The sequence below is a fragment of the Chelonoidis abingdonii genome, chromosome 1 (genome assembly GCF_003597395.2).
Source record: "Chelonoidis abingdonii isolate Lonesome George chromosome 1, CheloAbing_2.0, whole genome shotgun sequence".
NCBI classification, from domain to species: Eukaryota; Metazoa; Chordata; order Testudines; family Testudinidae; genus Chelonoidis; species Chelonoidis abingdonii.
The window spans coordinates 148,840,768-148,865,166 of NC_133769.1; the positions used below are offsets into that span (position 1 = coordinate 148,840,768).

At 44.2% G+C, this 24,399-nt stretch overlaps 2 protein-coding genes and 1 long non-coding RNA gene across 3 annotated transcripts in view; 1 reads left to right on the top strand and 2 right to left on the bottom strand.

Annotated features, from left to right (window-relative positions):
• LOC116823564 (uncharacterized) overlaps positions 1–24,399 on the bottom strand; it is a 160,004-nt gene that overhangs the window by 133,499 nt on the left and 2,106 nt on the right. The gene's annotated exons all lie outside the window — the stretch shown is intronic.
• LOC142047607 (uncharacterized) overlaps positions 1–24,399 on the top strand; it is a 114,542-nt gene that overhangs the window by 12,609 nt on the left and 77,534 nt on the right. The gene's annotated exons all lie outside the window — the stretch shown is intronic.
• Positions 11,799–24,399, bottom strand: part of LOC116839352 (uncharacterized) — a 27,039-nt gene continuing 14,438 nt past the window's right edge. Inside the window, 2 exon segments of the mRNA XM_075070768.1 lie at positions 11,799–14,625; positions 14,627–14,992. Coding sequence (XP_074926869.1) covers positions 14,523–14,625; positions 14,627–14,992 — 469 coding nt within the window. The 3' untranslated portion in view covers positions 11,799–14,522.

Below are 24,399 nucleotides of genomic sequence, written 5' to 3' on the forward strand. Positions count from 1 at the left end.
ACAATGTCTGGTCCAAAATTTCAGCCCCCCCATTCCCCCGTGCAAAAACGCTATTTTAGGATCTAAACAGCACTAGGACACCTGACCGGAGAGCTCAGTGTAGGGTGTAAGAGCTGCTGACACTGAGGGTCCTGGGCTAAATCCACTTGCAGGTGGAAGTTTTTGATTTATTTGCTGGATAATAAGAACCAGCTACCAGGGAAGAAGCCCTGAAAGCCACTGCCACTCCAGCTGCTGTCCCAGAGCAGGGAGCCCCAGGGGGCCAGCTGCTGCTCCGGTCACCCCAGGACAGCTGCTGGGGGCCACCAAGCTGCAGCTGCTCCTGCTACCCTTGGAACCACTGGTCAAGTGGTCCCCAAGGCCAGTCGCATTGGCCGCTGCTTGGGTGTTCCCCAGAGCCAGCAGCTAGGGCAGCTCTGGAGTCAACCACAGTGGCCACTGCAGAAGTCATGGAGGTTGCAAGAAGTCACAGAATCCAACACTGCCATGACCTCCATGAAAGATACGGATCTCTTGGAATGAGGCAAAGCCCTCCCTGCTGCAACTGCAGTTCCTGGAAAGAAAGAGAACAGAAAGTGAAGAGAGAAGGAAAAAGAGAGACTCCCTGTCACCTCTCTCCCTTGCTCCCTGCCCCCTTGTATTCTCTAATCCTATCTCACTGGGTTCCCTGTACTGGTGCCATGGGGGTGACACTAGAGTTCTGGGGATTTGGGGGGAGGGGAAGGGGGCTCTTCACTTCTCAACAATTCACACAAATTTATCTTTGGGCTGAAATTTCTCCTATGGGGCCTCTCAGTCAGAGCTGTATCCCACCCTCTTTAGTGGGGGAGGGGGTAATTTTTAGCATTTTTATTTTGAAGTGTTTGGCTTAACTGTGATCTTCTCTTCCCCCACCTGTACTGTAATTTTGCGTTTATTTTTATTGTGCCTTCATTTTGTTCATGTCATTACAATTGTAACAGCAAAGGAACCTGCAGGAGCAAAAACTGACTCAAAACTTAATTTCCCCACCATGCGGGAACAGATAAACATCACACATAGCTGGAATCATAACACGGAAGGCCAGGGGATGGGAGATGCAGGTTTCCAAGTGTTCTGTCTTTCTCAGAAGACACATTCTAGCCCCTTGTACGTCTCCATCCTGTATGACCTGCTGGACTTTGACACATTCATTTTCTCATTCTATTGATAATGTGATTGTAACACAATGTGACTGAAATTAAACCACTTCCAGACAATGAACCAACAAAAGCCATTACTACATTAGCTTGGAATTGAACTCAGTTTAATTGCTTACAAGGTAGCTATGCTCACCACTATACTACCAATACCCCACAGCCAACCCACCCCTAGGAGAGGGGAACTGAAACTCAACTTCAATCATAGAAAACTCTTCCCTGAGAAGGAAGGGCACAGTTTGTTTTAAAGACAAGGTTTGTGTTTGTTCCCAGTACATACAAAAGGGCTGGATAGTGCTACGTCCAGCCCCCAAACTCTGGGAGGATAAGGAACAAATTCAGGCTGCCAGTGACCTGCAGGAGGGAGATGATTTTTTTGACTGTGATGGATGCTTTGTTCTAAAGGCCTTTGTCTGCCCCCTTCTACTGACTGTTTGGTAAAGGAATGTAGCCCCCATTCTGGGGTGTCTCCTGTGGAAATAATGTTTCTGTGCAAAACACCAAAGCTTGTAACAGAGGAGGGAAAGGAAATGGCCACACGATGGGACCAGGATATAAGGAATGAAACCCCAAATACTTTTTCCATGTGCATCGACTTTGAACCTTGTTGTCTGTAATGTTGTTGCATCCATGTTGGTCCCAGGACATGAGAGACAAGGGGGAGCGGGTCACATAATATCTTTTAAAAGACTAAGGGAGGGAGTGTTATTTACTCCTTCTCAGAATAACACATGTAGTAGGAGGGTCACCAAATGAAATGAATAGGCTGCCGGTTTGAAATGAACAAAAGGAAATATTTCTTCACACAATGCAGTTAACCTGGAGAACTCTTTGCCAGAGGGTGTTGTGAAGGCCAAGACTAGAAGAGGGTTCAAAACTGGACTAGATAAGTTCACGGAGGATAAGTCTATCAATGGCTATTATCCTGCATAGGCAGGGATGGCGTCCCTATTTTCTCTGTGCCAGAAGCTGGGAATGGGCGACAGGGGATGGACTACTTGATTACTTGTTCTGTTCATTCTCTTTGGAGCACCTGGCATTGGGCACTTTTGGAAGACAGGATAGTGGGATAGATGGACCCTTGCTGTGACCTAGTATGGCCATTCTTATGTTCTAACTTCTGTTTGTGGAAGAGACAAACTTTGGGGCTACACAGAGCTAAAGAAGAGTTCTGGGTTAGCTCCAAAGTTTGTCTCTTTCACCAACAGAGGTTGGTCCTCTGCAAGCTCTTACCCTCACCTGTCTTGTCTCTTTTGGACTCTGAAAAGTGTTTTCTCTCAATTCCCTTTGGAGAGAAGTTAAGTTTTCCCTTTGGAAAACCGTAATGCTGAAGCACTTATGATTGTGATACTAGGAAGAATGGATTATTTAATATTATAAATAAATGAAACTAAACCTAAGCTTCCTGTTTTGAAACTGGTTTTCCCAACTCAGTTCCAAATTCTCTTCTAGAAAGGCCTCCAAGATGCCTGCCCATCCCAGCAGAAGTGGTAAGGAGAAATCTGATGAGGTTCAACAAGGACAAGTGTGTAGTAAGTGAAGGCCCTGATAAAGGCCCAGTAGGAGGCCTGAGGCCTGAACTAAAGTAATGGTCAAGACTTAGCTAAAAAGCAAAGTCAAGCTGTGAGCTGAAGGCCGGCTCGGTTCACAGATGCTGGCATGGAAAGGGCTGATGTTGCATAAACATTTATTCACCTAGCATACCAAAGTATAAACATGGTACCAGAACACCTTATACTGGAACATTCCACAGATAAGAAGGAACAGGCTGACCCATCCCAATGACAGGGGCAAAAGGGTAAACTGATGGATACAGTTGTTTTGATCAAACCAAGTTGTACAAGGTGAGAGGCGGCACCTTACTACGTAAAAGGTTTGTACCTTGCTACGTACAGGGGTTCCACCTCAATACGTCAGGAGTGATGTGTAACTTGTTTGTATCTGTGTATAAGAATGTATCCCTGGGGCGATGTCTTTGTCTGGCCTAGGGGGCAGTGGAAAGTCCCGCCACTGACTGAGCCATTGACCGTGGGTACATATTCGTAGTATGCCCTGAATTAGGCTAAGAAACTTACAGGGAACTATTATTGTATCCAATATGGCAATAAACCTGGCCGACGTGCCTTCGTACCTTACTAGACTCTGTGGTCATTGGGGGTTCTCTTCGGGTCTGCTGGGTCAGCTATCTGCGCAGAGCTGGGGCAGCACACAGAGCGAACACATGCACGCAACAACACACCTCTGACAACACTGGTGACCCCGACGCAGAAAAGGCAGGTCCCCTGTATGAGGTGTGTTGTTGGATGCTACCGGTGTGGTGCTCTGCTCTCTCCTTGTTGGTATCACTCAGCTGCGTGCGTGTGTTCTCTCTGCGTGCTGCCCCAGCTCTGCACAGATAGCTGACCCAGCAGACCTGTGTCTCTTTACTTAAAGTTAGTTCCTTTTCAATTCGTTTGTGCCCATCCTCAAAGTCTGGGACGGGAACGAGTCGTGTTTGGCTACCGTTCTTAACCTTCTATCCCCACGCCATCAGGATTGGGAAGGGCGATACCCTGAGGATGTTTTCCATTTGTCGCTTTCCTTCAGTTTCACACACCAATTTCAACACAGTCCCAGTAGAGTGCTGCTGGCTAGTTGTCTCCCATCCGTTAGGGTTATCTGCTGTTTTGACCCGGAAGGTTCTGGTCACCGAATGTGTTCGGTTGATTTTGATAACATCTGCCAGTCCCTTCGAATCTTGGGCTATCACCAAAACGCCTGCCAAGGTCCATATCCATGTTGGCATCTTAACCTGTGAAAACACAAAACAACACTCGCCTCTCTCTTACACTTACATGCTAGGGGTTATACTGTGTTTGTATTTATTTATTTTGCAGCAGCAATATTTTAGAGCCATAGTATCTGATATAAGACCATGTACCTCAGCCGCATCTATTCCTTTTTTGCTGGCTCTTCCTGGGTATAATCCCTACTTAACAAAGCCAGTATGACCTCATCGCTTAGTGGATTTAAAAATAGGAATCTTGTTCCCATGGGGACGATAGGCACATTGTTAAGTCATGAGATTCCTGGCCCTACCATCCACAGCGGCTGTTTCCCTTCTTGTTCCAGTGTCCATATGGAAGTGTTTACGTCATTCCATCAAATAGTAAGTGTATTACCAATACCCCAAGTGAACTGACCCTTCACCCTTAATTGTCTGACTGAGTAGGGTCTGTTCAATTCAAAGCATTTTAATTGTCCCCAAGCAATATGTAATAGTAAGCGGGGTGCAGATGGAGCTCTGAGGTTAAACCTTATAAAACTTCCATTATTTAATTGGAAGGTTTCCATCCTACTTACCTGTTGTGCTTACCCTGTGTGTTGTTCTATAAAGCAAGCACAAACATTTAACATGCCCACTTAACCCTTAAATTCCTTCAATTGCATGGCATGCTTCCATTGAGGCTGTTTATGTATATCGACTAAGTACAGAGAGGGCCCCAATTTCTCCAAAATGGGCCGAGGCCCGCACCATTCTCCCTTTGGAAATTTTTTCTTGGGACCTGGTTCAATTTTGGCTATTACCTGGTCTCCAATCTTCCATTGTCTAATATCACTGTTTTCATCAAATGCCTGATTCATTTTTTGCTGTTCTGCAGCCTGCTGTGCTGCAGCTGCTCCTTGGACTGTGCCCAGCCAATACTTAAAACTGATCATCCAAGTTGTAGTTGCAAGTGCTGCAATCATTTCCCAATCTGGAGGGTAAAACAAGTTTTCCCAACCTGGCATAGGCCTCCCAAAAAGAATTTCATATGGACTGAATCCTGTCATGCGGTTTGGCCGACTATGGATCCTCATAAGGACCCATGGGAGTACCATGTCCCAGTTTGTTCCCAATTCATTACATACTTTGGACAATTCAACTTTTAAAGATTTATTCATCCTTTCCACCTGTCCTCCTGCTTGAGGGTGATAAGGGATATGTAATGGCAAGGGAACACAAGCCCAGGTACCCATATTCCAGTATAATTGCCCAATAAAGGTGGGACCATTGTCAGAATCAATGCTATGTGGCAGACCCCATTTTGGAAAAATTTCAGTTATTAGCACTCTTGCAGTGGCTCCACTGGTCTCTTGTTTGGTAGGGAATGCTTCTACCCACTTACTGAAGCTATCTACAATTATAAATAAAAATCTATGTTTCCTGGGGGTGGTAGGTAAGGGTCCTCCGAAGTCAACCTGCAAACGTTGAAGGTGGCCCTTTAGCGCCTGATGCATTAGTTCTCCCCTTCTTTTCCTTCTAGCAGGGTCCTGCTTGGCACATGTTAAGCAGCTATGAAGATGTAAATTCAAATCCTCTCTCATTCCAGGCCACCACCCCAGCTTTTTAAGTTTTTCCAATGCCTCTTCTAGTTTTGGGTGACCTCCAACAAGTGCCCCATGTACCCATTTTAACAGAAGGTGTTTTATTTGTTGTGGGATAACCATAACCTAGTCATTGTTTGGTTTAGCCAAGATAAGCTTTCCCTCCTTCTTTAGGGGAACGCCCTGCCATTGCGACGGACATTCAATTACCCACTGTTGTATTGAATCATCTTTTGCCTGAAGTTCTTGTAAAGCTTGTATTTCTTTTTGGTGCTTTACTTCATTTTCCTGTTCCAATTTTGCCTGTGCTCTAGTGGTTACCGCCACAGGCATTGGTTCCCACAGTGCACCAGTAAGGACTGCCTCCTTAGCTAAGGTATGTGCTTGTTCATTTCCCCACTGTAAGGGTCCTTTTTTCTTATGGGCTTTTATTTTAACCATTTGGATCTTTTTGTACTGGTTTGCCACTGTTTCTATTTGCTGCCATAGGGTTTTGTGCTTAATTTCTGAGCCATCTGTTCCTGTAAATCCCATACTTTGTCACCACGGTAGGTAAATAGTGGTGCCCTTATACACATAATCAGAGGCAGTTCCTATTATGAGCTTTGAGTGTTTGCCCTTCATTCTGTTTAAAACCTCCAAAACCGCAGATACCTCAGCTGCCTGTGTCCCTCCTTTAGCCAATTTATACTGGAAAGACTCGCCACTTAGTTTATTTTCATTGAAACAAATCCCAGCAAACCCAGTAACTCATTCCCCTTTCTCGTAGTACGAGCTACCATCCACAAACGAAATAGTTTTTCCAGTTACTTGGTCAGTTGGGGCTGCTTTAAACACAGGATGGACCCTAGATTCCCTCTGAGGCTCACTTACATGTTCTTGACCATTTACGGTCAATCCTCATACCGATATCTCTGGTTCTTTTAGTGTGACTAACTGAACATTTTCTGACATGAGCAAAAACCCACTGAATGGCTTTATCAACTCTTACATGTCCTTTAGACAAATTTTCCTGACTAAGTAACTTTCCCAGTGCATGGTGACTTTTTACAATCACCTTACTCGCCCCTACAATTGCCTGGGATTTTTGTAATGTCCAGTAGGCGGCGAGGGCGGCCTGTTCGCAAACCCCCAGTTTACTCTCTGGACTTGTCAGAGCCCTGCTGTAATATGCAATGGGTCTTTCTCCAGCACCCGTATCCTGAGTTAACATACTAACAATACAGAAATTCTTAACACTGGGACACAGCACAAAGGGGAAATCACTGTTAGGGGTGGCTAAGGTGAGTGCCTCCATTAATCCCTGTTTTAGACCTTCCCATGCCTTTGTTGCCTCCTCAGTCCAGGTCCACTGTGGTCTTTTTAATACCTCATACAGGGGACCTGCCTTTTCTGCGTATCCCACTATAAATTCTCTGCAAAAGTTAGTAAGCCCCAAAAAGGACCGCAGAGACTTAGTATCTACCTGCATAGGCAGGTTAACAATGCACTTTACTCCTTCCTTATCCACAGACCTTCCCCCAGCACTTAGCCGAATTCCCAGATACTGCACTTCTCTCTGTTTAATCTGAGACTTTGAGGGGTTAAGTTTCAAGCCATAAGCTTGGCAGCTAGCTAGCAGCTGCCGCATTAACTCCTCATGTTGCTGCTCTGTTTTTCTCACAATTAAAATGTCATCTACATACTGAACAATTCTTTCTGTTTGTAACAGTCCCTCTTTTTCCAGCATATTTCTCACTACAGTATGGAAAATTGTGGGTGGATCACAGTACCCCATTGGCAAAACATTCCAGCAATATCGCATACCTTGGAATACAAAAGCTGTTCGATACTGAGACTCTGGGTCTAAAGGTAGACTCCAAAAGCCATTTGCCACATCGAGTACTGAGAACCACTTCATGTCAGGGGTGACCACCTCCAACAGTTCAGGGTACGCCGCCACTACGGGTGCCCCTCGTTTGGCAGTCTTATTTAGCCCCCGATAGTCAATAGTTAATCTCCAGGTACCATCAGGTTTTTTGACTGGCCAAATTGGTGCCTCGTTAGGTGCTGAGCACCTTTTAATTAAATTTCTTTTTTCCAATTCTGTTATTACTTGCCTCAATGATTCCTTTGCTTCCTGGGGTATTGGGTACTGTTTAATAAATGGAGGTGTATCTCCCTCCAGTGTAACAGAGGTCTGCATTTTGCCTGTATTTAGGGAGTCCGCTGCCCAGACGGTTTGAATTTCGGTCCACCAGCTCTCCCAGCCTTTTGGTGCGGGAGGCGGTTGTTTAGGTTTTATTGCTTTTACTGTCTGTGTAGCCAGTCCCATAGGTATCAGATTGGTATCATCTGTGCCTTGCATTACAGTGGGTTTGTCTAATACACATGTTGGGAAAATCCAGGATCAATCCCAAGCATTTAATTGTTTCTGCCCCAATTAGATTCTCTCTCCCTGCAATAGCACACTTCTCATGAATGGTATGCACTCCAAACTGAAGGGGGAGGGTTTTAACATTATACGTTTGATTAGTTCCAGATATTCCCTGTATTTGCACCGACTCCCCAATTGGATATGCATCAAAGTTATCTTTTACTATAGGAATTCTAGCCCCCGTGTCCAATAGAAAATCCACTAGCCCTTCCCCGATTCGAATGCTCAAATGTGGGTGTCCCCAAACATCTACTGCCATGGGTTGCTGAAAAATGCATTCTGAGTCGTGGATTGGGCTGTCCTATGCTACTGTATCAGTAGCAATCGGGTCGTTCAATCCTGATGTTAGGACCGTCGCCCTAGCTACTTTCGTCACCATCTTATCTTTTTCCTGTTGAGACTCCTTCCCAATCATACATGCCTGCAGCTGTGGCTGCAGCCTTTCAACTTCCCCTTTTAGGTTCAAGTTTTCCTGTTTTAGAACACCGTGAGGCACCCACGCATTCTCCCTATCACCTCTATTTAGTCCACGACCTCTCCAACCCTGGCCACGGCCACAGGGAGAGTATTCAGGACCCTCTGTTTTCCACTGTCCTAACTGAGTATACAGCTCATTAACAGGAGTTCCTTCCTGCTGCTTAACTGCCATCTCTACCTTTGCAATCCATTCGTCCCACGGTACCTCTTTACCTCCATTCTCACACCAAGCATTCATCCAGTCTGACACACCAGGAGGCAGCGCCTCCAGAACAATTTGCTTCAAATCTTCCAAGCTAGTAGACCCTTCTGACAATCTGACATAGGTCTGAATCCTGTCTGCCAGCTTAGCCGGAGCTTCCCCTGGCAACCTTGCAATTCCTTTAAGGGTTGCTAACTCACTAGATAACTTAAAGTGCTTCTGAACCACACGTTTACGCATCTGTGCAACATCATCATCAAAACCAAGGGTATGACAGGTCAGGGGTCCCAAAAGGGTTTGCACCAAAATTAGTTCCTGCAACATGTCAATTCCTACTGCTTTGAGTAACTGCGAGCCTTTATGGAGCCATGCCATGAACTCATTAAAATTTTCAGAGGGGGGTCCAACAGCTCCGACTAACGCAGTCAGTTCATTAATCTTTAAAGCATCGAGCCTGGCTGTTAAGTCGCTCCCGCGTGGTGGATGAGGGGTATATGTGTTTTTATATTCTTGATTCCTTTCCCTTTCTGCATAGTTATGGCGGGGCCATGGGTCTTTTAAATGATCAGTTATATGTTTCCTTACAGTTTCCACTTCATCCCACATCTTTAATCGAGGAGGGCTATCGGTATGTGGGGCGGGATCCAGGGTAAGGTGGGGAATAGGATCTTCAGTGGGGCCTTCTGTTTCCTTTTCACCCATTTCTCCTGTTTTTACTGGAATTGATCTAGGTTTTGGGGACGGTTTACCCAGAACCTGGCTTGCATCATAAGATGGCGGTTGTGGTGCGGTAGCCCCTGCCCATGGCTCACGAAAGGATGTTTCAACAGAGTCATTCCACATGTCCCCATTACAATATCCATCCCAACTGTCCCATGTTCCATCTTTTAATTTGGCAAGAGTCACCTGTTTCCATTTCTGTCTCCATTCCTCAGGCACCATAACAGCACCTGTAGTATGTCGGATACCAGGGGATGGCACTTTTTGCTTCTGCAGGTTTTCTACAGCTGTCTCCAATTTTTTATTTTCCTGCTTTACTTGCTTGAGCATATCATGAGTCTGGACTGCCTGTTGCCCTGCTAAGAGAGCTTGGGCTTTCCAGTGCTCAATTGCCCAGGTTGCCTCTTCTAGAGTCTGAGTTGCTTCTTCTACCTCCTTTGTTTTCTTCATCACCTGTTTGGCCAGCATGCCAGCATGCTGCCTAAGCCATCTCACTGCCATAGACATGAGTTGTAAAATTCTTCCTTTTTTCTCTTATTACTATTTTTTCAGAGCCTTGGTTTCAACCATCGCTTTGTAGATGCCAGTCCATGTTTCCCCACTCTCTTTTTTAAATTCATATGGACCCCCTTACTGGCAATCCAGCGGGTCCAGGAGTTATCAAACTCCATGGGGATTAAAAGGGAGGGGATCAGGGGGTTCCCTAGCTCGAGGTTTTCTGCCATGTTAGATTGCGATTCTTACAGCAGACAGCTCACTTACTCACCAGATCAGCGGTCGGGGTCACCAGTGTTGTCAGAGGTGTGTTGTCAGATGCTACCAGTGTGGTGCTCTGCTCTCTCCTTGTTGGTATCACTCAGCTGCGTGCGTATGTTCTCTCTATGTGCTGCCTCAGCTCTGCGCAGATAGCTGACCCAGCAGACCCGAAGAGAACCCCCAATGACCACAGAGTCTAGTAAGGTACGAAGGCACGTCGGCCAGGTTTATTGCCATATTGGATACAATAATAGTTCCCTGTAAGTTTCTTAGCCTAATTCAGGGCATACTACGAATATGTACCCACGGTCAATGGACTCGGCTCTGTCAGTGGCGGGACTTTCCACTGCCCCCTAGGCCAGACAAAGACATCACCCCAGGGATACATTCTTATACACAGGTACAAACAAGTTACACATCACTCCTGACGTATTGAGGTGGAACACCTCTACGTAGCAAGGTACAAACCCTTTACGTAGTAAGGTGCCGCCTCTCACCTTGTACAACTTGGTTTGATCAAAACAACCGTATCCATCAGTTTACCCTTTTGCCCCTGTCATTGGGATGGGTCAGCCTGTTCCTTCTTATCTGTGGAATGTTCCAGTATAAGGTGTTCTGGTACCATGTTTATACTTTGGTATGCTAGGTGAATAAATGTTTATGCAACATCAACCCTTTCCATGCCAGCATCTGTGAACCGAGCCGGCCTTCAGCTCACAGCTTGACTTTGCTTTTTAGCTAAGTCTTGACCATTACTTTAGTTCAGGCCTCAGGCCTCCTACTGGGCCTTTATCAGGGCCTTCACTTACTACAAAGTGCAGAGGCCTGCACTTAGGATGGAAAAATATCATGCACTGCTACAGACCGAATGGCTAGGCAGCAGTTCTGCAGAAAAGGACCTAGGGTTACAGTGGACGAGAAGCTGGATATGAGTCAGCAGTGTGCCTTTGTTGCCAAGAAGGCTAACAGCATTTTGGGCTGTATACGTAGGGGCAAGGCCAGCAGATCGAGGGACGTGATCATTCCCCTCTATTCGACATTGGTGAGGTCTCATATGGAGTACCGTGTTCAGTTTGGGGCCCCACACTACAAGGAAGATGTGGAAAAATTGGAAACAGTCCAGCAGAGGGCAACAAAAATGATTAGGGGCTGGAGCACATGACCCTAACCCTTACCCAGTGAGTCCTCAGCCTGTAGCAGTGCATAAGATTCTTCCATCCCAAGTGAAGGACTTTGCCCTTGTCCTTGTCGAACCCCTCCAGCTTTCTTTTGGCTCAATCCACCAATTTGTCTAGGTCACTCTGGACCCAATCTTTACCCTCCAGCACTTGGACTCTTTACATGCTTTCACAGACCAAAGAGCACATGTTCCATGATTTCATAGGGCAGAGTTTTAGGGCTATTTTGAGTCAGGGAACTATGCTATAGGATGCTTTCCCCATGGGGATTTCACAGGTGGGGGGTCAACATAGATTCACAGTGTGACCCTCCTCAGGGTGCTGAGGGCTATGAGTTTCCTTGTTGCCATCTACCATTAGGAAGAGGGACTCAAGCAACCTCCTCTGAGCCACAGCAGCCCTGTCAGTTGCCAACAGAGGTCCCCTAACCCCTGAGTTCCTTCAATGTGACCCCATCTGGGGTCCAGCCCTGATCACCAGATACTCAGAGAAATCCCAGATCCTCCCTTCCCGAAACACCGGTATATCCCAGGTTAACAATTTTAATGTAGACCACTGCTCCTTTATCACACACAGCATTTGAGTAGTTATCAATCAAATGGACATTTAACAAGGGACAGAGATTTCAACAGAACAAAACACAACCTACACTTTTTTGTGGTTATCTTTCCTATCCAAGTAGATTCTCACCTCACACTTCAGTCTATTGCAGTGGTCACTAGTCCCTAGGAGCCGGGGCCCTGCCTATCATGATGCACCATTGGTCATTAGGGATCTCCTTGGTGAATGAACCCAGAGTGTTTTACTCTACCCTCTTGTAAACTGAATCAGTCTTTTGTCTTTATTCACAGAAAGGACCATCTACTCATTGTCATATTGTCCTTGTCACTTCCACTGGATTTTGATGTCACTAGTTTGTCTTTGATAGTTTCCATTGCTTTTCTGGGTTGGTGCAAAGGTTGACAATGGAGGAATACATCGCATAACTGGCTAGCAAGGGACAGCTGGCTATTCCCTCCCACATGAATGAGACGTCCCCACCAAGACCTATGATTGGGGTGACTCATTTTCATTACAATCCCATATGGGCATATTTTACCATGTACTTACATTCCTCCTTCAATATGATTTATACACACCTCTCACAGTGATTAGGAGTATCAATAATTCACAAGCTTTTTCCAGTAGAGGTCTCACTGCTATGCTTCCTGAATAAATAGAATAAAATCAGTATTAGGTGTAGCAAGTCTGAAAGATCTGAGACAGGAGTTGCTAGTGAATAAGTGACCCCTTTGACAATTGGCACCAATGAGCTTTTGTCACAGATGCACTGAGCACAGTCACACTCTGTGATAATAGAAAGGGCAGCACCTCTCCTAGCTATTGGGTCATTGGTCACCATATCTTCCTTTATTGGGGTGGAAACAAAGAATTGAGTGAGTTTTCTTTCAACTTCAGTTCTTTCCAAATCCTTGGTCTTGGTTAGGGTAAATTTACAGTTCTTTGAAGTAGAATCTTTTACAAAACCACTCAACAATATCAGCAGTGTTAGTGAGGAATGGCTTCCTGAAACATGCCCAGTTTTTCTTTCATTTGGTGGCACAGGTCCAGGCAAGGGACTGGATACAGGGCTAGATTAAAATCTGCTAGTTACCAGAGCTGGAAATTCTATTAGAAAATAGCTATTTTTCTGCAACTATTATACTTACAACATTGATTTCATTTTATACACATTTTTAGCACCTACACAGGATAAATTCAACTAAACCCCCACTTCTATTTCCTTCAACATCTGTGTCGTGAAGGGCAGCATCTCCCAGAATACAGGGTAAGTTAGGAGAAATCTTCTGTAGGGCCTGGCTTACAAATGCTTTAGGAACCAAATACATGTGCATTTTACCTACTTCAAAATCACCTAATGTGGAATTCTCTCCCCAGATCATCTGAGACAATACTGTCTTCAACAATTGAACTACACATGATCATATGCACTTCCTCCAATTAGCTGGGGTTCTTCTGTTGTTCACCTTTTCTGAGTGGAGATTTAAAATCACTGCTGTTTCTTTGTTAGCATGCAGTAAATTGGAGAGTTCGCTCCTGTTGACAGAACTGCACTTGAACTTTCCCCATGTCATCATGGAGGGATGGGGAAAAGCAAAACTGAAGTGAAAAATGATGAGTTTAGTAAATGGTCATTTGTCTTAAATTCTCCAATAAATCTGAGCTACATCCTATCAAACTGAACTAATATCCAATTGGGTGATGAAACAGCCTTCAGGAGAGATAGAATACATGACAACGAAAGTGTCAAGTCAAATTCCGGAGCAGGTTACATCTGATTATTTCAGAATCGGGACAAGAGATTCTCCCATCACATTCTTCTCTGATTCATTCAAACCTGCTTCACTCAGCACTGTCTCAATAGTCAGTTATGTTATTGACAACATTTTTTTACTATCCTAGCATCCAAATAATTGGGCTGGGGATGGGGTTAGACAGACACCTTGCCAGAAGTGGCCTTTACCAACAGATGGAACCTGCAATTTTTACTCCAAATGATCGCACTGTGTTTGGGATCCATTTGAATTCCCCTTCCAGGTCTTTGACACTTTTATCTCCAGTCACAATGACTCTGATTTAGGATTAAAGAGGTGAAAGCATCATCTCCAAGCACAGACAGCTGAGAACCGTTCCTCACAGGACACTTTGAGAAGTGGATGGGTAGAATGTGATGAACATAAACTCTCCATGGCTCAGAAAAAAGGTAACAGTTCTGTAGTGATGGGGAAGGAGGCAATCTCTGAGTCACCCCATCCCCCTCCAGTGGCACAGAGGCTGAAATGACCCCTTTTCCCCATGCCCGTGCTCCTCTTCATTTAAATATAATTTGAAAAGTTCCCAATATAACTGCTCTTCAGCACAACCCAGAGCAACATGAGATCAACTGGAAATGATACAATCTGTGTCATTGCTGACTTTAACAATAACTTTGCAATAGAAGGAATGGTATAAATGTGATGCTCCCTCATTCTGGATAGGAAGGGCACACCTGAAATAGTCATGGGACAATGGAGTTGATAGAAAGGACAAATAGATCAACTTTAAAACAGGGTGAACGGCAAAAGGCAAAAATCAGTCACTCATCTGGACAAGCTGAGGGATAACAGTGCAGCAAACAGTTCAAACAGCTTTAAAAGTTAGTATGTGGGAATCAGGAAAAGTATTAAACAATATAGTATGGATAAGCCCTAGAGGTTTTTGTGGTGTTCATCTCTCTTGCAGAGTCTCTGATGGCTAACATGGGCTGAGTGCCAACAGAAGGTATTCCCACACTCACTGCATTCATAGGCCCTCTCCTGCATGGATTTTCTGATGTTCAGAAAGGGCTAAGCTGGTAGTGAAGCTCTTCCCACACTCATTGCATTTATGGGTACTCTTGCCTGTGTGGTTACTCTGATGTTGAAAAAGGGCTGAGTTTGTAGTGAAGCGTTTCCCACACTCACTGCATTCATAGGGCCTCTCTCCTGTGTGGATTCTCTGATGTTGAGAAAGGACGGATCTGTAAATGAAGGTTTTCCCACACTCACTGCATTCATAGGGCCTCTCTCCTGTGTGGATTCTCTGATGTTGAGAAAGGACGGATCTGTAAATGAAGGTTTTCCCACACTCACTGCATTCAAACTCTCTGAATTCAAGTAGCCTCTCCCCCATAGGATCTCTGAATGACATAGTAAGTTAAGAAGCTCGCGTGAAAGTTTCCCACATCACGTGCATAGTAATATGGGCCTCTCCCTACTGATGTGGCGTAATCTCGGAGTTTAAAAAAGGACTGATCTGCAAGTAACGAGTTCTCCAACAACACACATGAAACAAAAGAGTCCTCTCCCCTGTGGGATTCTCTGAATGCTGAAGATGTTGAGTCTGGTAATCTTAGAAGGCTTTTCCCTACAACTCATGATATAGGTGCGCTTCCCGTTGAGTCTTCTGATGTTAGATAATAATCTGAGCTGTAATAAGCTTTTTCCACACTTCACTTGCATTCATAAATTATCCCACATGAATAGTGAATTCATTAGATTTGAGAGGTAGAGCCAGAGTAAAAAAAAAGCTTTCACCCACATCCTGGCAATTCATCAGGACCTCACATCCCAGCGTGGACTTCTCCTGACTCCGCCCTGAGAAAGGCACTCGTAGCTGGTATAAATGCCTTCCCCACACTCCTCCACTTGCATTTATGTGGCCTGGCTTCCCTGTGTGGAGTCTCTGAATCTTTTAGAACAGGACACTGAACAAGCGCGACAGGCTTTTCCACACTCACACATATCAACAGAAGGCACTCCCCACGTGTGGATATCTGAATATGTAGAAAAAGGGCTGGTTGGTTATAATAAAATGCTGTTTCCCAACACTCGCACTGATTTTATGGTGTTCTGCCCGCTGGTTGATCTTCATATGATTTTAACATACACTTTGATCTGAAAGTGAATGTTTCTCCACCTCACTGCATTCAAGGTGCCTCGCTACCATGAGCGGGAATCTACGGTGTGGTGAAGAATGCGAGAGGCTATGTACATGGTAGGATTAAAGGCTTTTTTCCCACAGCTGTCAACACGGCATCATCAAGGGCCATCTCCTGGGATGGAGAAATTCGTTCTTATGATGAATGTTTTTAGACAATTGAACTCTGAGTGCTGATTTAGTGATCTTTCTTCCCCCATAAAAAACCCCAAACCACTAAAAAATTAGTAAAAATAAGTAATCACACCTCGCATGCATGATTTTTTCTTCTTTCTTTCCCATGAGGAATTTCTTTGCTGTATTGTGGTGATTCCTGAACGACTGCTGAGTTTCTGTAGCCAGGATATAAGGTTACCAATATTATCCATTTTCCCCGGTGAGTTACACTTGCTCACTTTTTCTGGTCGTCTGTAATCTTCGACAGCAATGGTTTCCCTGCTCATGGACTCCTGACATGTTCGAGCGTTTGCGTATCAATCTGTGTTAGGAGTTCAAACATATTGCCTCAAGTCAGTTTTCTTCGCTGTAAAATCTTTCTAGCTCCCTTGTGGTTGCACAATAGCACCATTGCATCACAACTGCGCTGTGATACAAGAACAGAAAAAGGTTCTATAGACAGGGATAGAGAGGGAGGCCAAAACAAAAAAAACAAGTGCTTGAAAAGTCAAAATAAGAAAACAAAAACGAACTAGCCTCAAAAGCTCTCCTAACCAAGGGAGAAGAGAGGATCAACAATAGTATAAATGATGTTAATGGCACCCCATCACATTCACATCCCTATCAAACAGGGAGAAGGAGAAGGAAGCTATCTATAGCTGGTGTACTACTGGGGCTACAGCAAGCCAATGAATATAATTACCTGATGTAGAAAACGACCCGCTAAAGGGACAATAATGAAATCAGAAAATAACTTTAAGGGAGCATTCCGTAATGGGCTCCAGATATTCCTTCAGCGAAAACACACGTAAACCAGCGACTTTGAGTTGGACTTAAAACTTTCCTCACCTGCCAGGTAAGAGCCCTCTCAGGATCTTCTTTCCTGAACCTGAGGTCTGGACCCATCGCTCTACCCCTATGTCCTCAGCTGGGAGATTATAGAGGTTGGATGACTGGACAACGCCGCGACAATGAACTAGTTAACACCGACAGATAGGAGTTCAGTTGATATCTCATAGGAATCGTGTCCATCAAAAAACCTTTATAGAACTATCAGGCATACGATTGTGACCCAGGGGGCCTGAAGTCAAATCAAAAAACGAAAAATGGCCAGAGCGCACGGCCAAGGCCTGCACAAGAAGAGAGGTAAGATCGTCCACTGAAATAAACTGAGGCTGTTGAAACCACGCACAGAAGTTTGAATCAAAACCTGGATCAGTCAACACAAAACTGCCTTCTGATCCCCACAATTAGACACATGGTGTTGTAATCTCTGCGCAAGAACACGAGAAAAGTAAAATCAACAACGGCTCACCCTAAAATCCAAGACTTTCGAACCCATCCTTGAATAAATTTGGGCCCAAAGTACCTGCATTCCAGTTCTCATGAACTCCCAACTTTTTCACCAACACTACCTAGGTCGGCTGCACTGAGTGGATGGAAGAGGGGAGTTTAAAAGCCTCGCTCCTCTGCTATCTATGAAACATAAGAAGTGTCCTCATGACAACACCACAGAAGATCAGCCAACATAACAGCTCTGATAAATGGATTTCCTCTGGATCATACCCACAAAATAACCTATGTAATGCCCAACAGACCGAAAATACTGTGAAGCATACTAAAAACCTAAAGAGATTATATGATACAAGAAAGGAAACCAAAAAGGGAAGTTGTAATGAAAACAACAGTCGAGATACAAACAAAAGAACTATATATATCCTGGTCTTAGCAGTATATCTGCGTGAAGATTCTGGCTTGAAAAAGGCGTCTTATAGCAGCATCCACATCAATCAGTTCCCTTTTGTTCCCTTACGGGTTCATCTCTGTAGCAAGAAGTTGCCCCAGAGTAGGAAAGGGGATTGAAGACCAACACATGGAGATCAATCAGGCGCCCTGTACTATTTTCCTTTGATTTCCAAAAACGGCTTTCATCTTGACTAGTCGTCCCAATAACAACAAATGCATTAACAGCACATTAACAATGAGATAAACCTGGAGAGTCTGCACTAACACAGCATAACCCCATGCATAACTCTTCCGAACTCAATAGGGAGTCTGTACAGCGATAAAACCCAGAATGGCCATATTCGAAATCCTAGGCTGGAGCAAGAATGCGCTGAGATACTGGACTGCCAAAATAGCACTGATGTGTCACTCCGAAAGCACTACCAAGTCATGAATCTACATCGAATGCACAACCTACTGACATGTGAGTATGTATTGCGAAGATTCCCCCACACTTAGAAACCTACTACGCGTAGGCCAGAAGAGGGGTATAATCCAGCATAATAATACATCTAAAGATTTGAATTACTCAGCTTGACTGTAGCGCTGCCACCTGACACAATTAGTGTTATATTAAAATAACTCAAAACGGAGATCCAAGTCCTGGTAACACTACTCTGGTCCCCAAGACCAGAACCGCTCTGTATCTTAACGCAAGGAAAAAACGGACAATAACAAAAGTTCCCCACACATTTGCTCAGCCACGGCTTTCCCCTCCCTGGGTGAATACCAATAGACCAAACTGTGAAGAAGTACAAAATGGATTTCACACTCCTTGAGTATTATTTAGAAACAAAGTGTATATGTCGAACTTTTCCACACTCCCCTCTAACCAACATACACCATCCTGAGAGACAACAGAATACTACACACGAACACAACCAATTAATTGTCCTACAAAACTGACCCCATCGCTCTAACCGCTTCCATCTTTCATCCCCTCACCTCAAAAATATCTCCCATATGTGTTTGAAATATGCAAAACTTTGATCCTGGGGTCTCAAAACCAAACGAGAACCTTAAAAAAAAAGAAAAAATAACAAGGTACATATGAGACAGAAAACGGCATTTGACTTGAGAAGAAAAAAACAGATAAAAAAATAACCGTTTGTTAAAATAAAACGGAAAATAGAATTACACGACATTCCAGCTATAGACACTGGGAAAATAACAAATCACACCTAAATATAATCAAGTACAGAAATTAAAATACCTAGACGAAAATCAAAAATCGGATTGAAATGGCGTCAGCAAATGCACATGGCAAATAAAGCAAACAAACATAAGGTTAACTCCCTGAAGTCTACCTAGTATGCGAGCCTAACTGAACTTATAAGAGAGAGAGCCTGTACTGGGGAGAGATTGGAGAGAACTGGGTAGAGATTGGTCCACTGAAGCCCAGAGAGTAAGCAAGACCACAAAAACAACAGCACTCTGCCAGCACACAGACTGCCCCCTCCTTTCCAAGATTGAAAGTATCCTTTCCCTGATTGCGCTTCTCGCTCACCAGTCCGTCGACCGCACGCCAAGGCTCTCTGAACACCACCCCTGCTAACCTTTACCAGCAAAGCACGATAACAAGCTACCTTCTGTTCTAATTTCACAACTCTAACGATATGTTTGAGACACGAACTATCTAATGAGCTCCACACGAATCAAGACGAAACATGATTCAGGCGAACTTGGAAAATCATAACATTGCTCATTGACAGCTAACCATGGCATATCTAGACCAATCATGCACTTCGATCAATAGTTGCTATTTATAGATAACAATTCGAATAATACGAGACACAAAGGCATATCTCCAAGTTACCTACAGTGTGGTCAACTAATATAACCCGAGCCGAAATCTCCCGCACGTGAGCCGAGTTCCCGACTGGTTGAACAGATTGCCCGATACCATCACTTTGCTGTGAGCGGCACCTGAAATACTACGGCTTTTGACGGCGGACCTCTATAGTTGGAAACACCAGAACAGACCCGACCAAGGACACTGTGCAGTCTTGCCCCCCTATGTTCTACTCTTGCTAGAAAATAAGAATCTAAGTTTGTTCATAGTATGGCCGTCAGGGGCTGACTCCCACATCCTGCACATCGCGGCAGTGCCGAGGTGCAGACAACTGCGCGTGGAATCTCCGCAGGATTCTAAAATAAATTTTGCAACCGAGGCTTTATTAAACCCCCAAAGTTACAGACCTTTTTCTCTAACCATTGGCTGGTAGAAAGGGTGCAGCATCCAACCCCAAATAGCCAAAAAAACCACAAACCCTTGACCTAGAAGACACTGGATCAATTCTCTCGCCTCTACAAGGTAACCGCTCAAAGCCTATTACACCACTCTTCTAGGAAACACTGAGAAAGAAAACAAAGGAAATTAGCTCGTGGCTACAGATAAGCAAACAACATGCACAAACTCTAGGCAAATACGACAAAAGAGAACAAAAAGTCCACAGTTTCTAAAAGAGGTAAAATTCTTATTAAAACGAAAAGGAAAAACATACATCCTGGACTTAGGCTATTATTGCTAGATCTTAAAAAAAAACGAATCACTGAACACACGAAGGGAAAATACCTAGCTAGGAGTCAGGCTTAAAACGAGCTATAAAAGCAAACAAAAGCATCTGAGATAGCACAGAGAGCTCCAAAAATGCCTAAATAAAAAAGAGAACCAACCGATTGTGTCTTCTAAACATGCCTGTCCAAAGCAATGTCACTCTATGAGTAGGGAGAGAGGAATTAGAACCGATCAAGCACATACGACAGCATGTGGAGAACTAAATGACTAGAGCACACCGTGGCGCCGATCTCCTTTCTCCAGAAAACAACAACAAAAGGGAAATGATGACCCTATTTAAAAAAGTTCGAATGCACATATTCCATTAGCTCTTTTGGTCAGGTGCAGGACATATAACACTATGGTAATAACAATAAGAAAGTTAATAGCGAATAGAAGTTATTCATCGTTCTCTATGCCTTGTAAAAGGGTGTAACAAGACCATGGCCTTGGCTAGTTCAACCTGACCCTAGAGGAACCCTAATACAGAGGGACAGGATTAACTTTCAAATTCTACTCTGGAGGGTAAGTTGGTTGTGTGTGCAGGTTTTTTGTGTATCTCTCTGGTTCTGATTGAGTGAGTAGAAACCAGACTGCAATCAGGTTCTCTCTGTGAAAACTTTGATATATAGATAACGGGACCATGATGACCACTGAAAACAACGGTGTGCAAACCCAAGTTCTGTACCGGCAATCCCAGTATCTGGAGTAAACAGATGGGTCAATCACAATAAGAGATGGACCTAAAAGACAAAAAGACTACTCGGTTACTGGTTATGATTCTGTTCTCTATGATTTGTAAGATATTGAAAGTTATGAGGATTTATTGGCTAGTATAAAGACTGTTCTATATCTAGAACTGGCTGTGTCATCAACCGTTCAATCCCTCCATTAAGGTCTAGTATTTTTTTGAGTGTTGAAACAAGGACCGGAATACTCAGGAGAACTTGCTTTTTTCCTGAACTTCCTTGTTATCCCAGTATGGCTGAAATAAACATATTGCTCTTTGTGTTCTGCTGGGTCCTGTATATTCTAATGGAGATACCCCACCCCACAGCTTGTGGTGTGTCTGCTCCCTGTTTCTCCAGGCAGTTTGTCCTGAATTTGTATTCTCCAGTTGTGATTTTCACTGAGGGCATTGGTTGACATTTACCATGAACAAAAAACCAAAAAACAAAAAAAAATTGGTTAGTTTTATGAAGTGCTGTACATTGTCCTAATTTTTTTTTTATTTTAAAAAAACGCAGTAAAGGTTCAGCGAACGTTAGGTAAACAGTCATGGGGTTGGGGTTCTGTAGTAATAATCCGCGCCTTTGGTAGTATTACAAACAAAGTTTGAATTTCTTCTCTTTAATGTATACTTATGTTAATGGTGTTTTCCATTTTCCAGTTTTGGATGCATGTTTTTAATGGCAAACAAATAATAAAAGCTCCATCAAGATAGCCTGAAAACAGACTAGTGTCGCAGAATCACTGTAGTATTTAATCTTATGAGAATTTCTTGTGTTAAATTTGCAATCTCCTGTGCTCCCCTATTACCAGCTCCTTAGAGTAAAAAATTGTTGACTATTCATTTCTCTAAATCGAGATCTTACCCGCCGTAGAACCAAATACTGTCATGAAATTATAAAACAAAGAGTCATATTATTTTTAAAAGATTCCTCCACATTTTTTTCTTTAAATAGACTAGCTATTGTGTATCAAATAAAAATCTAAATATCAGTGCGCAGTTTTTACATCTCTGTCCCTTCCTAATATAATTTAAAATTAAGACCTTCTAAACTAATGTGCTTCAATATAAGCATTAAATTGTTTTTAGCAACCTTTTTAAACAGTTACAAGCTGTTAATTTAATGGAGGCCTTCCATTACAACTAGGAAGAAAGAAATTACAAAATGAGACTTTCAAAACAACAATAAAAAAATATTATAGTGGGAAATTGATATCTGAATATTGAAAAACAATTGGTAGTACTGTTCATAGCATCTCTTTCTTTTAAGTGTAATGTCTGCCTACATGCTCAGGTCGGGGTTCATGTGACCAGGGATATGCATCACTGAAATTTGGTCCGCACTAGTTGGAAATTGTTAGTTCCCTGGCTTGGGTTGGTAGCCCAATGGGGCAGGGGGCAAATAAAAAAACAATGTGAAGAACACCACTGATCCATGCCCCCCTCCATCACCCCCCAAGTAGAATTCTGAATATATTCTATTGTTTAATTTAATAGTGCCACCTGGACAATGCCATACAATGAAAGCTTAACTACTAGGTTTGTGCTCTCCACTAGCACATAAAGAGGACCCAGTGGCCAGCTTCATAATCAAAAAACGTATATCTCCAATACACAGGTCTGATGGTTCATCCTGTAACCTATCATGTTAAATCAGCTTCATGTAGCCAAATGACTGGAGGCATAGCTAATAATTGACAACCAATATTTAAAAAGGGCTCCAGGAGGTCCAGTGGCCGGAGCAAGGAAGTCTTCGCATGTCCTAGGCAAAAGCTTCCACTTTGCAACCCCATCAGCTAACCCCGCCCACCCCCCAAGCAGCTAACTCAGCCCCCCCACCCCAGGAGCCCCCCCCCCCCCTTCCCAGCCGACCAGCAGCTAACCTCTCACACTGTTGACAAACTAAACGTCTCTTCCGCCCGTCTGTCCCCCCGTGGCAGCTAAACCCTCTGGGATCGGAGACTTCTCCGCCTCCACCCCCAGCAGCTAACCCTGCCTGGGGACGTACTTCTCCCCCCTCCCCGCAGCAGCATAACCCTGCGCTGGGGAGACCCCTGCGGAAATTTAACCACTGCCTGAGCAGCCACCCCAGCTCACTCTCAGCTCCACCTCCTCCACTGAGGGCACATTCGGCCGCCGGGCTGCTGTTCTAATTCTCCTCCCTGCCCAGGCTTGGCGGCAACGATTGGAGAGACTTAGAGCTGGGCTGTGTCTCCTTCAGCGAGGAGGCAGAGCGGAGGTGAGCTGGGCAGGGGGAGCCGGTTCCCCCACTGTGCGCCCACAATCCCCCCTGTTAATGCTTTACTCACTGTGACTGTTCGCAGGCAGCCCTCCCTAACCGGCACCACACCGCTCCCCACCCAGCTCACCTCCACTCATCTCCCTCGCTGCCTGAGGGGACTTTTTAGCGGTGCCCCAACCCACTAGGCACCTAGGCCGGGGGGGGGGGCTGCCTTAGTTTGCCTAAATGGTTGCACCAGCCGCTTTTCTCCCCTTTTTTGTTCCAGAGGTGACGCTTGCAACTACAAGGCAGTAAGTCTCCACTCCAGTACTCGGGCAAAATTGGTGAAACTATTAGTAAATAACCGAAAATTGGTCAGAAACATATAGATTGAAACATAAATGGTGTTGGGAGGTGAAGGGAACCCACAGGAAAGTATAAAAACAATGGCACTTGCTTTAGAAGCATGGCAAGGAAAAGGGTCAAAAGTGAAGCCGAAAAGAAAAGGGCCCCCCCAGATCAAGGCACGGGGTATGTGGACGCGATAGAGGCCAATCCTCAGCCCAGTATAAAAAATAATGGCAATAGGCTCCCCCTTTTTTTTCAACTGCGGTCAATGAAGCTGTCGCTGTTAGAGAGGGCATGCCATGGAATATTAGAAGAGCTGTGTAAAACAAATAATACAAATCGATTAAACATCCTGGTCATAATGTAGAGAGCATAGCAATCAAGGGGAAATACTCGTATATTCCACCGTTGTCAACATATAACGAGAACAAGTTTATGAATGCAGTATTATGGCTCCCTTTCTTTAACCAAAGGACGAAGTTCATCTCAGAAAGGACTCTCAGCATGCAGGCCTTTAAATTTCAGTTCAAGACACAAACTACTCAAAACCCATGCAAAACTGTTTACTTCTACGGTAATTTAATGCTAACTTGATTTAAAATTGGTTGAGGGTTGTGCTGTTTGTTGAAGCGGCACTCTAGTGAGCAGCAAGCCAGCAAGGAAACAATATTTAGAATTTAAAAGTAGTATAAATCAAAAACTGGGAGACTGTTCATTAAAGATAAGGGCGAGACATCGTTTTTGAAGGCAGTTGGAGCCTTATCCAAAGCCCCTTACTAGAACGTCAAATTGGGAGTATCCAGTCAGACG